Genomic DNA, 13,640 nt, shown 5'->3' with positions numbered 1-13,640 from the left:
CTTCACTGCAGTGGAGCCCACTTGCGACATTAACTTTAAAACTCTTGTCTTTAATTAAACATGTTCTTTTTGGGGGAGGGGGGAGGGCATCTGCTTGTGTTGTCCTTACGTATAGGGACAAAAACAGAGGGGAGCTAACTTGTTTGGGACATCAATTAGAAATGAAATGAATACATTTTTATGTAAGAGGGGAAGAAAAAGAGATACAAGTCAGAAATGTAGCCAAAAAATGTTGCAACCTGAATGTAGCCAATGGGTGACAGAGGGTGGCGAGGCCCCCACGTGGGTCGGGTGGGGAGAGCAGCTCGCCATTGGTCGGCGGGGCGCTGGTAATTGACGAGTTGCGGTGAAAACATTAGATTTCACTCCAAGAAACCGCGTGTCCTGATCTCTGCCAGCGTCAAGCCTTTCCTATCACTCCTGCTTTCTACTTTCTTCCAACCTCCTTCCCTTTCCCCCCCCCTCCAATATATATATATATATATTGATGTACCCATTTCTCTATTTTCTCTCTCTCCCTCCCCTTGTTTTGTGCTTGCGTGCCATTTATTAATCTGCCTTTTTTCTTACGGGAGGAGAGAGAGACACACACACACACAGAGAGGGGAAAAAAAAGTATCCGACATTACTGACAGATTTATGAGCCAATTGCGAACCATCGCCTGAAGGCTACATGATTTGATCCCGGCAGAGAAGAAGTGCTTGTTTGAATTAGCCCATCTGAACAAAGGGATCCAGGGGATGTACAACATTGTGTTTGATCGCTGGGGCTGTTGTTTCTTTTAAAAAGGAAGGGGGGTGGATATTGAAGATCGCGGCAAAGCTGGAGGATTTCCCCCCCTCCGTTGGCAAAAATGTTTCCCCACAACCGTTCGTCGGTAAGTGCTTTTTTTTTTGGTCTTGGGGTGTTTTTTCTCTCCCTCCGCAGGAAAGGGTTGAGACTGAGTGAGTGGCTGCTTCCGTACACTGCGACTGTCTTGTTATACTGTGGCCTATTTCTCTCTCTCTCGCTCAGATGGAGTTAAAGTGATACTAACACAGGGGGCTGGTTGCTGGGGGGGGGGGGGGGAATTGCTAATAGATGATTAGTTGGGGGTGTGAGTCTCTTACCCCCCCCCCCCCCCCCCCGCTGTCCTTTGCCATGTAAATACTGGCCGTGGCTGGCTTTTCTGATTTCTTCCAACAGGGAAAGGGTCATTGTGTGTGTTGTTGCTGCATCGTCCTGGCTTTGCTGGGAACTCAAAGAAACACTCTTAAGTAACAAAAATGGAGATGGGTTGTCACTGGGGGGGTGGAGGGAGAGAGCCAAAGGCACCCACATAAAGAGATTTCAGTGGATACAAGTGAATGAGCTTTTAATTTGTTTACACCGTATGGTAAAACAATCTGGGACTTTAAAAAAAACCCTATCCCGCCCACAGTTTTACAATGCTTTTTGCACTCTGGAGGGGAAGGGGAGGTGGGTGGGCATGTGCCCTACACGTGTGGGGCAACAAATGCTTGTTGGAATTACAGCCAGTTGTTTACATTGGTATCTGGAGGGGGGAATGATAGAGGTCAGATAAGTCTGGTGCCTGTCACAGTGCTGTTGTCTGTGCAGTCATTTACCCCGTCCTTCATTCCCTTGTTAGTTGAGGATACACTGTCACATTTGCCTGGTGGTTACTGCAAGTGCTTTCTCTCTCTCTCCCTCCCTCCTACCCATGTGTGGTGGATGATACCACCACTCCTTTTAAATGCTGTGTCGGGCTACGAGCAATGGGAGAGTGTTGATGTTTAAAGACTTCAGATTAAAAATCTGGCATCGATTTTCCTGCTGGGACACAGTTTTTTTGGGGGGAGGGGGGTTAAAGTACATACTCATCATACAGACGCACCATGGAGTAGGGGGTTACTGAGCTTGTGACCCCTTGTCTCTTTCTGACATGCCATTTTGTGGTAACCCCCCCTCCAAACTAATTGGAAGGGGGAGCCTAAGATATTTTCTGTAGAATGAGCCCAAATTTAAAATGGCCTTCCTTGTTGGCAGACTCCTACAGGACACAGGGAGGCTATTCAGCCCATTATGCCTGCTGCAGCTCCTTTTTAAAAATAAAATATATAGAGCTATCCAGTTAATCTAACTGCTCCTTCCCCTTTTTGAGAGTATAATCAATTCCAATTTTAAGTTGCTATTGAATCTTGCAGACACAATAACACATTCCAATTAGAGCACCATAAGATGTTGTTTCTTGCCCCCCCCCTGTGTTTAGCTGGTTTAATTTTTTTTGGAGACAGTTTCGGGTGGCACCGTGATTAGCACTGCGGCCTCACAGCGCCAGGGACCCGGGTTCAATTTCAGCCTTGGCTGACTGTCTATCTGTGTAGAGTTTCCTCCATTCTCCCTGCGTCCATGTGTGTTTGCTCCGGTTTCCTCCCTCATTCCTAAAATGCGCGGATTAGGTGGATTGGCTATGCTAAATTGCCCCTTCGTGTCAAGGGGACTAGCAAGGTAAATACGCGGGGTTACTGGGATAGGGCCAGGGTGGGATTGTTGTTGGTGCAGGCCCGATGGGCAGAATGGCCTCCTTCTGCACTGGAGGTATTCTGTGATTATGTGAACCTTCCTGTTGGCTTGGTGATGGTGTTTGTAATATTTTAAGCTGTATTTTTAATCTTAAATGCAATGTACATATGAAACCTTTTTGGGCCGTTGCTATATTCTGTATGTGAATCGAGGCTGGCCAAATGATTGATGTTCCACCTGAGGCCTCCAGGTTGATTGTGTTTCTAGTTTATATTGTGAGAGAAGCACTTAAGAATTGGCAGACTGGGGAAAAGGCCAATCTAGTTCACCTGTCCTGCTGGTAGTTGCACAATTCAATGATAATGGGCTCATTGGCTAATCATCGGTGGCCAATTTCCTATCAATTGCCCCAGACGTGTATTTGTCAATGGTGGAAAGTATGAAATCTAGAGCTGGAGAGGTGAGTTTTCACCCTTGAGGTGCTGTGTGGGCTTTCCCTCCATGGGTTGGGAAGCGCGAGGAATTGATTTTTAAAAAAAATTATTGTCACATATATTGGGACACAGAGAAAAGTATTGTTTCTTGCACGCTATACAGGCAAAGCATGCCATTTATAGAGTACGTAGGAGAGAAAGAAAGGATAGTGTGCAGAATATAGTGTTGCAGTTATCGATAGGGTGAAGAGAAAGATCAGCTTAATATGTGATACAACCATTCAAGAGTCTGACAGCAGCAGGGAAGAAGCTGCTCTTGAGTCGGTTCGTACGTGTTTTCAGACTTTTATATCTTTATCCCTACGGATAAAGTACGAAGAAGGTGGAAGAGAGTATGTCTGGGATGCAGGGGGTCCTTGACTATGCTGGCTGCTTTCCCGAGGCAGTGGGAAGTGTAGACGGAGTGAATGGATGGGAGGCTGGGCATATATTTAAACAAAAGGTTGTGGAAATCCATACTTTCTCCCCTGAGAGACTGTGGATGCTGGTCCAATGACGTGAGGATATTTATAGAGCATATTAACATAGTAAAATTTCTTGGCTCTTCACAGAGGAATGATATCAAATAAGTTTTTGACGCGGAACCACATGGAGATATTAGGACAGGTGCCAAAGGCTTGGTCAAACTGCCAGTTTTGAAGGACCATCTTTAAAGGAGGCAAGAGTGAGAGGTGGAGACATTTGGGGAGGGAATTTCAAAGTTCAGGGGCTGGGCAGGCCACTAATGGTGGCGGGGTTGAAAATGGGGGATGCACAAGAGCTCATAATTGGGAGGATTGCAGAGACTCAGAGGGTGGTAGGGTTGGTGGTAGTCATAGAAATACGGAGGGGGGGAAGCAATTTGAGAATTTTAACACAAGAGGCTAATTGGCGTTGAGGTACAGCTCCGTCATATTTACCCTGGGGTTGAGTCTATTATGTGTCAATGTTATCATCTACATTAGTCTCAGAGGTATGTCTTGTAACCGCTACTGAAAGCATAATGGGCACATGACCTTTTTATTTGCCAAGCAATAACGTAAATAGTGTTGAAACATATTCTTGTGTTCCTTGGCTTTTTTCCATGCTCGCACCCAAGACTATAAAGTCGCTTGAACAAAGATATGGAAAAAAAAAATAGGGGTTCAGCATGTGGCATTGCTGTGTCCGAGTTACTGGATGTCTATCCCAAATGACCCTCCTTGGAGCTGTACTGCAATGAAGCGAGGTCCTGTATTCCATGGCACTCTGGGCCATTTGCTGTGCATGGGCTATTTGCAAATGGATGCATCTGTTCAACCCAGGCATCTTGCATCCTGTGGGCATGCTGCATATACAAAATGCCTTTGTGAATGGTTGCCTCCTCAAGGATCATTGTTATGTAAACAAACTAACTGGGTGGAGCAAATATATTTGAAGGAAACCTGTGAATTGGCTGTACTATGTGTAAAGGAAGAATGAAGTTGGGATAAATTTCTGATTTATTAAGCGTGGCCTGTCTTGAGCAATTTTCTCATGAATGTTTGAGGTGAATGCTATGATTACACTGTTAGAATACCCCCACATCCAGCAGCTGAGTTTGCCAATCAGTATCACTCCTCCTCTAACCTGTTGGTCATTGCTGTCTAATTCGGCCACCAATTTTTCCCCTTTCTCGATTTTTAATCCTCCAGTCATCATTTTCAGAGTTCTAAGCATATGGCTTAGAATCATAGAATCCCTATAGTGCAGAAGTCATTCAATCCATCGAGCCCACACCAGCAATAATCCCACCCAGGCCCCAACCCCATGTATTTACCCTGCTAATCCCCCTGACACTAAGGCCTCCCCTCAACCCTCTTCCCCCTAACCCTGTGTATTTATCATTGATAATCCAACTAACCTACACTTCTTTGGACACTAAGGGGAAGTCAGCATGGCATAGGTTCTTGATTGATAAGGGGATCAGGGGGTTATGGGGAAAAGGCAGGAGAATGGGGATGAGAGAAATATCAGCCATGATTGAATGGCGGAGCAGACTCAATGGGCCGAGTGGCCTAATTCTGCTCCTATGTCTTAAGGTCTAATCCACCTGACCCGGACATCTTTGGAATGTGGGAGGAAACTGGAGCACCCAGAGGAAACCCACGTGGACACGGGGAGAATGTGCAAACTGCACACAGACAGTGACCCAAGGCTGGAGTTGAACTTGGGTCCCTGGTGCTGTGAGGTAGCAGTGCTAACCACCGTGCCGCCCTTAGTTTCACTGGAGGTGACCTCATTTGAGCGAAACGAGAATCTCTTCATTTCCCCCTCCTGTCTGCCCCTCTTCAGTTTGCTAATGACTGCATATTTTCCCTCCTCCAAATAGCTTTTCAAAGCCACCATCTCCTCGCCTAACATTTCCCCTGTATGGTTTTAAAAAGTTGAACACTTTTTTTCCTCTTCTTTGATCTTCGTATATTTATCTTGCTCCTATTTTCTCTCTTCCCCCACCCCCTGAGACATTGACCTTTGCCGGGCAGTGGCAGCCATGCTTCATATAAATTGCCTTTCATCATGTGGGAGTCGACAGAGCAGGCATTAACCGACTATGTACAGCTGTTGGGGACATCAGTGCTGAGTCTGTCCTGTCTACACCTGCACTTTTCAGCAGGAGTCGCTGGATGGTAATCAGAAGTGGGAAACCTAGCTGTTTTTAAAATCTATTTCTTAAGCCCCCTCTTCCCCCCTCCGACTTAGCCCAGGGGTGACGTGCCAATTGCTGATATCAGCTAAAGAAGCACAAACCTGGGACTGAACCCAAGACCTGATGCTGCATATTATTTATTAGCACATCACAGGGTGCACTGGTACCGGCACGGTAGCACAGTGGTTAGCACTGCTGCTTCACAGCTCCAGGGTCCCAGGTTCGATTCCCGGCTCGGGTCACTGTCTGTGTGGAGTTTGCACATTCTCCTCGTGTCTGCGGGTTTCCTCCCACAGTCCAAAGATGTGTGGGTTAGGTTGATTGGCCAGGTTAAAAATTGCCCCTTAGAGTCCTGGGATGCGTAGGTTAGAGGGATTAGCGGGTAAATATGTGGGGGTAGGGCCTGGGTGGGATTGTGGTCGGTGCAGACTCGATGGGCCGAATGGCCTCCTTCTGCACTGTAGGGTTTCTATATTCTAAAGCCAATGGGGGAGCAGTTCCCTCATATTATTTTACCCCACCTCCCTCTCGCCACACGCTCAGATAGAAATATTGGATTATAGCAATAATAGAGTAGCTTTGCTACTTGATATTGCACAGAGCTTGCCCCACAACTGATTCTTTATTGGATTAGCAGATGAAGCACTTGACACAAAAGTGATAATTCTCATTTGCATGTAGTTAACCAGCTCCTGTAACTCTTTGTAATGACTGCTGATTAGATTTCTTTTCTTTTGCTTAGAAACCAATACAGTAAACCCACTGATATAGAGCTCAATGGGTCAGACTTAGACTCGCTTAGCAGCAAGCTTACATTTAGTGATAAGGGATGAATAAATCTCCCTTGGTGCTTTTGGCAGAATCTACTCCTGTGAATGCCCATTAGGATGAGTTGGCATGCTTTAGGTGTGCCTATATATATTTGGCCTTATCTTGTATGCTTGTATGCATCTTTAATAAAGCCTCAGACTTGGCCTGATGTAACCTAAAGCAATTTCTAATAAAAATTGGCATCAGATTTTTCTTTTTAATATTGTGGAATAACATTGGCTTGGCTCAGTGGCAGAACACTTGTCACTTAGTCAGAAAGAGTCATGGACAGAATTCCAGGAAACGGGTCCAGGTTTGACATTTCAGTGCAGAAGAAGGTGCAGCACTGTTTGGAGGGTGTGCCCTTCTGATGGCGTTATCTCAGTCTCCTGACTAGCTTTGCTACACCCCCTGCTCCCCCCCCCCCCCCCCCCCCCCACCCCACCCAATCATCAGTTCCACCATCGCTGCCAATGACCAATCATTTGTCTGTATGTGGGAACTTGCCTTCACAAGTTTGTTGCCCTGTTCGTCTTCACAACCCTGCCTCAGAATGATTTATAGTCGAGCTGCTGTTTTGGGGGGGGCGGGGAGAAAGCCATGGGCCTCAGGTCTATTTTCCAGCTACATCCCAGTTGAGGGTGTGCTTGACTGCCTGCAGAATGCACTGCCCCGTACAGCAGGAGTACCTTTTTGTCTTTGTGCAATACGTTTGTTGAGCTCCCTGGAGCCTTGAGGAGCCGTCGCCTTAAAATTTGATACAAGTTCCCATTGATCTCCATATACCTCCAGTTGCTGAATTGTGTACTGAACAGAACTTTATGTCTGGACTTGGGATTCATCCACCCCAACAGTATTTCCTCACTTACTGTGTTCCTGAAGATTGACAAATAACTCGGGAGGAGTTGGAAGGGAGGTTGAAGAAAAGACGGAGTTAGTGGAATCCTTTTGCACAGAGTTGGTTGGTGTCATTGCCTGCACCTCCCAGTCATTGCCGGAGTAGCAAAGGCCTGGGGGTATTGTGATTGTTCGGGGAAAAGGTAGATGTATCTTTGAGCGCAACTTTGCAATTGATCAGTCCAGAACCGGGAATAATATGGAAAATATTCCTTTTTAACACTGGAATGACATTTCAGACCTGCTGCTCATCACATCACCATACTCCGGTCAAACAGTTTGGTCTTCTTGGAGAGAGCAGCCTTGTGTCATCAATGCCTGAGCTTGGATTGGATGTGTCTGTTCACATTGCGTGTTGGCAGTGTAGTCACGCACGGTGGCACAGTGGTTAGCATTGCTGCCTCACAGCGCCAGGGACCCGTGTTCAACTCCGGCCTTGGGTGACTGTCTGTGGAGTTTGCACGTTCTCCCCGTGTCTGCGTGGGTTTCCTCTGGGTGTGGAGTTTGCATGTTCTCGTAGAATCCCTACAGCATAGAAAGAAGCCATTTGGCCCATCGAGCCTGCACCAACAGCAATCCCACCCAAGCCCTATCCCCATAACCCCATGTTTTTACCCTGCTAGTCCCCCTGACACTCAGGGTCAAATTAGCATGGCCAATCCAAACCCACACATCTTTGGACTGTAGAAGGAAGCCGGAGCACCCGGAGGAAACCCACGCAGATACGGGAAGGACGTGCAAACTCCACACAGTCGGTGACCCAAGGCCGGAATCGAACCGAAGTCCCTCGCGCGGAGAGGCAGCAGTGCTAACTATGGTGCCACCATTCTCCCCTGTGAATTGTGTGTACTCTCTGGGTGCTCCGGTTTGCTCCCACACTCCAAAAGCTGTGCAGGTTGGGTAGATTGACCATGCTAAATTGCCCCTTGGTGTGGGCCTGGGTAAGATGTTGAGTCGGTACAGGCTCGATGGGCTGGGTGGCCTCCTTCTGCACTGTAGGCATTCTATGATTACCAGCATCGTTTAAATTAGTTTCCCGAAACCATTTCATCACCTGCTAAATCGAGGTTCCTTTTTTAAAGTCAGTTTTATGGTGAGTGATTTTTATACATAGCCACAGCTGCGTAGGTGGAGCAATGTTAAAATACCCAAGCTGTATCAGTGTTGACTGACTGAGGCTGAGGGTATTTCTTTGGCTTTCCGTCCCTCATTTCCTCCTCATCAGTGAGTGGGAAAGCTAGTGCGTATACCACCAGCATCTTCCCAGTCTCCTAATGCAAGACTTCTGCACAACACAGTTGACAAGTATAGTTATTATCGGGTGAAAAGATAGCGTGTGTTTTCTCTGCTTAGACAATCCGAGTGAAAATGGATGGAACTCTTGACATGTTGTAGTACGAGTTTAAAAGCTAGCTACTGATGGGATTTGAAGCAATGACTTGAATGACGGGAAGCAATTGTCTTGCCATACTGCGTTACTGAGTGCAGTTTTCTACTTATTTTAATGGCTTCTCAATGGGTAGGGATGGGAACTTCCCCTGAGTGCAATCTATGAAGTGAGTGAATGGAGATTTTCTTTATTGCGACTGTCTTCCTCATTAGCTCTAACCCTCATTTCAAGCTGGTGCGTTGCCCAATTGACTGTCTGTCATACATGAGGATAGACAGTGGGCATTGATGAGCTAAGTGTCTTCGGGGGGGGGGGCATCACGGCCATGCCCGTCCTGACGTATCGGTATGCACATTTTCCCCAACAACAGTTATTGGATGGAGATGAGGGATAGAGAAGCAGAATTAAGCCATTCGGCCCATCGAGTCTGCTCTGCCATTCGATCATGGCTGATTAAGTTTCTCAACCCCATTCTCCTGCCTTTTCCCCATAAATCTTGATCGCCTTACCAATCAAGAACCTATCTATCTCTGTCTTAAAGACACTCAATGACCTGGCCTCCACAGCCTTCTACGGCAAAGAGTTCCACAGATTCACCACCCTCTGGCTGAAGAAATTCCTCCTCCTCTTGGTTCTCAAGGGTCGTCCCTTTACTCTGAGGCTGTGCCCTCGGATCCTAGTCTCTCCTATCAAGGGAAGCAACTTCCCCATGTCCACTCTATCCAGGCCTTTCAGTATTCTGTAAGTTTCAATGAGATTCCCCCCTCATCCTTCTAAATTCCATCGAGTACAGACTCAGAGTCCTCGAGCGCTCCTCATATGTCAAGCTTTTCATTCCTGGGATCATTCTCGTGAACCTCCTCTGGACCCTTCTCTAGGGCCACCGCAACCTTCCTTAGATACAGGGCCCAAAATTGCTTGCAATACTCCCATCACTTCTGGGTGAGAATTGCCCCATCACTGACAGTGGAGTTTGAACCTCGGCTCTTCTGGGCTGTGTCCCATGCCAGCCAGGTGCGTTTGAATGAAATGTTGATGGAATCTAGATGGCTGATGAACGTATAGAGGTTGAAGCCTGTGCTTTAAAGCAGTGCCTGTTGAACTGGGGTCTGCAGAATAGTCTAGCAGGGGGAAAATCTGTCGGAGCTGTGCTGAGGCAAGGTGGGAGCATGGCATGGCAACCAGGTGTACAGAGAGGGTTGTGTCTATCTCCACTTGGAGGGGCGCTGAGTGTGGCAGGAAGATGGCAGGTAGACCTGCAGTGACCAGAGCTAGTGGTGAGTGTGTCCGTATTCAAGAGAGAGGAGTTTTTTTTAATATTGAAGAGGGTGCAGAATCCATGTTTGTCTTGGTGTTATGAGTTATGTAGCGGTATTTAGATGTTTAAATTTTTATTTATTAGTGTCACAAGTAGGCTTAGATTAGCACGGCAATGAAGTTCATCATAGAAATCATAGAAACCCTACAGTGCAGAAACAGGCCATTCGGCCCATCAAGTCTGCACCAACCACAATCCCACCCAGGCCCTACTCCATATCCCTACACATTTTACCCGCTAATCCCTCTAACCTACGCATCTCAGGACACTAAGGGGAAATTTTTTTTAGCATGACCAATCAACCTAACCCGCACATCTTTGGACTGTGAAAATCCCCTAGTCGCCACATTCCGGTGCCTGTTTGGGAATACTGAGGGAGAATCTAGCATGACCACTGTACCTAGTCAGCATGTCTTTCCGACTGTGGGAGGAAACCGGAGCACCTGGAGGAAACCCACGCAGACACGGGGAGAACGTGCAGACTCTACACAGATAGTGACTCAACCCGGGTCCCTGACGCTGTGAGGCAGCAGTGCTCACCACTGTGCCGCCTATTGTAGGGTGGGGAGATATGTATGGGGTGGGGAGGATTTTCTACCAACCCATTTGAAAAGAGAGAATTTGAACCAAAAACTACTGATTTAAAACAGAGCGGTGAGCTGTTTTATATATATATATACACTTCGAAGAAAGGTGACTATAACGCAGAGTGGTTTTTGTCGTAACGTTTGCGAATGATTGTCCGTAGATGATCTTTCTCTTGCTGCTCCAACAGTGACTTCTTTAGGGTTCGATAGGGTTGGTGGGGGTTCACTGTTGGCTGTCCACTGCATTTGTATAAGTGGTTGCCTTGCTGTGAGTTACTCCTGAACTGACCTGCTCGCTGTAGCCGCCTTAAATATGACGCTTGACTGCATTCTTGTCAGATGTGATGAAGGAGATACTGTGCTAGTTTACCTACTAAACCAATATGAGGGACGCACGTAAAATGCAGGGTGGTTGGCTGTCTGCTGCCATCATTCCTCCGTTTAGGAATTTCTAACTTGCGAGCTGGAAATCTTGATTTTTATTTTGCGTTTTAATTAACTGTTGCTATCGAATGAGAATTCCGCAGGTTTGCTAAATGTTCCTGTGCTGTTAAGATTCTTTACCATTCGCTGTGATCCCTGTGGAGGGTGATACATTGCATGAATGTACCCTGACCTATTTCTCTCTCTTTCTCTCTCGCTCTCTCTCACTAGGTTCCACCATCTGCTACCCCAGCTGCAGCATCCCAAACATTAAAGTTCACCTTTCCAGAAACATTGGATCGGATAAAGGAAGAATTCCAGTTTCTGCAGGCGCAGTACCACAGGTATGGCTGGATCTGCTTTCCGAGCTAATGCTTGCCCTATAGCTGGTGGCTGGGAGCGTTTGCCATTCAAGTGCTTTGATGTGTGTTTGGCAGAAGGGGTCACTGTTTTCACGTGCTGTGGTGGCTGCAAACAATTTAATTGCAAGATGAAACCTGCGCTTAATTGAGGCGAAACTTGATGATGTAACTCCGGCTCCCTCCCCATCTTGCAGGAGGTGGCCTTTGAGAGCCAGTCAGTTGTTATTGTTGCACTAGATTCTTGACTTTCTCAGATTTTTATATCTTTTCGTTCAAAAAAAAATGGTTGGAGCTGCCCTTTTTCTATTTTGGATTTGCTTTTCATAGAATCCCTACAGTGCAGAAGAAGGCCATTCGGCCCATTGAGCCTGCACTGACCACAATCCCACCCAGGCCCCATCCCTGCAACCCCAGGTATTTACCCCGCCAATCCCCCTGATGTTAAGGGTCAATTTATTTGTCAGTCACAAGTAGGCTTACATTAACGCTGCAATGAAGTTACTGTGAAATTTCCCTACTCGGCACAATCCAGCGCCTGTTTGGGTCAATGCACCCGAACCAGCACGTCTTTCGGACTGTGGGAGGAACCTGGAGCACCCGGAGGAAACCCACGCACACATGGGGAGAATGTGTAAACTCCGCACAGACAGTGACCCAAGCCGGGAATCGAACCCAGGTCGCTGGCGCTGTGAGGCAGCAATACTAACCACTGTGTCACCGTGCCGCCCGTAGCATAGCCAATCAACCTCATCCCCATATCTTTGGACTGTGGGAGGAGCACCCGCAGACACGGGGAGAACGTGCAAACAGTTTTTTATATGATTTCTTATTGTCAGATGCATTAGTATACAGTGAAAAGTATTGTTTCTTGTATTTTATACAGACAAAGCATATCGTTCATAGAGAAGGAAAGGAAGGAGTGCAGAATGTAGTGTTAGTCATAGCGAGAGTGTAGAGAAAGATCAACTTAATGCAAGGTAGGTCCATTCAGAAGTCTGATGGCAGCAGGGAAGAAGCTGTTCTTGAGTCGGTTGGTACGTGACCTCAGACCTCTGTATCTTTTTCCCGACAGAAGAAGGTGGAAGAGAGAATGTCCGGGTAGCATGGGGTCCTTGATTATGACAGTTAGCCGAGCCTGGAATTGAACCTGAGTCCCTGGTGCTGTGAGGCAGCAGTGCTTGCCATCGTGCCACCCTGAGGGATCATGTATCAGTCTGTTTTTTGTTAAAGCTCTGAGGAGGAAGGAAATGTATTGTTTGAATGTATGCAGTGCATACCCTGTGACTCAGCCTCTCTGTGCTTGTAAAATTCCTGGATGCTAGTTATTATGCACAGTGGACCTTGCTGTGGGTCACAAGGGCTTTCTCTGTAAGCTGCAAAGGTGTCATTGCCACTGTTTCTGTATTTTCTTGCAGTGAGGAGGGGGGGGTAAGGGAAAAGGAATGTATTCTGGTTCTCGGAAGGTTTAGGAGTTGGATAATGATTCTCTTTTATAAACAGTTAATGATGCTCGCTCGCTGATCTCACTTAATGACTGTCTTTGGGCAAACGATCCCAAGCTACGCTTTGTCAAAATACAGACAGATTTAACTCATGGGTGCAGTTGACTGCGCGCTGTTCCTGCACGGGCGCGAGGTGTAATTGCCCATCTTTTGACGCACCTTCCCACAATTTGGACTCAACTGATGTGTCCGTCAGGCTCTCGACGCCTCCCAGCCGCTTGCTGAAGCCACTTCTGCAGCTGCATGCTATCACCATGTTTATAATAAACCGGTGACGTCAACAGATCAGAGAATCATTAGCATATAATTAGAGCAGCTCTAGGAAGGCGTATTATAATTTAATGGCTTGATGTGCATTAATTTGCCATGCTGTAAACATTTTGTACATCACTCTCAATTAAAGCTCTTCCATTTAGCGTCAACTGGAAGGCTAGTATGTCAACAATTTAAAATATTAGACTGGAGGCCTGGGATTTGAAACAGCCCATGTAATGATAGAGGACACACACAGGAGCAGCAGCAGCAACTGGTCCAGAACTGCCGCTGGTTCCTCCTTGCTCCCCCTTCTCTGTGAACTTGTCAGGAAATAAAAGCAGCAACTGCGCAGCAGGTCAGGCAGTATCTGTAAATGGAAATGCCAGTTTCATGGCCGGGGTGCAGGGGGAAGGTGGGGTAAGTACCTCCACGTCAGTTGCAGGTCACTT

General features: G+C 46.9%; 1 protein-coding gene across 2 annotated transcripts in view; it reads left to right on the top strand.

Moving 5' to 3' along the window:
- Positions 1-382: 382 nt before the first annotated feature.
- Positions 383-13,640, top strand: part of LOC144479507 (transducin-like enhancer protein 1) — a 230,071-nt gene continuing 216,813 nt past the window's right edge. Inside the window, exons 1-2 of one of the 2 annotated variants that reach the window (XM_078198239.1) lie at positions 383-878; positions 11,304-11,416. In XM_078198239.1, the coding sequence (XP_078054365.1) occupies positions 855-878; positions 11,304-11,416 (137 nt within the window). In that variant the 5' untranslated portion in view covers positions 383-854. Of the gene's footprint in view, positions 879-11,303; positions 11,417-13,640 lie in introns of those variants that run through there. The other variant, XM_078198240.1, reaches the window with a different exon arrangement.

Source organism: Mustelus asterias, chromosome 26 (genome assembly GCF_964213995.1).
Source record: "Mustelus asterias chromosome 26, sMusAst1.hap1.1, whole genome shotgun sequence".
Lineage (NCBI taxonomy): Eukaryota > Metazoa > Chordata > Chondrichthyes > Carcharhiniformes > Triakidae > Mustelus > Mustelus asterias.
The sequence above is the reverse complement of the archived record's forward strand: the minus strand, read 5'-3'. Positions and strand labels throughout refer to the sequence as shown.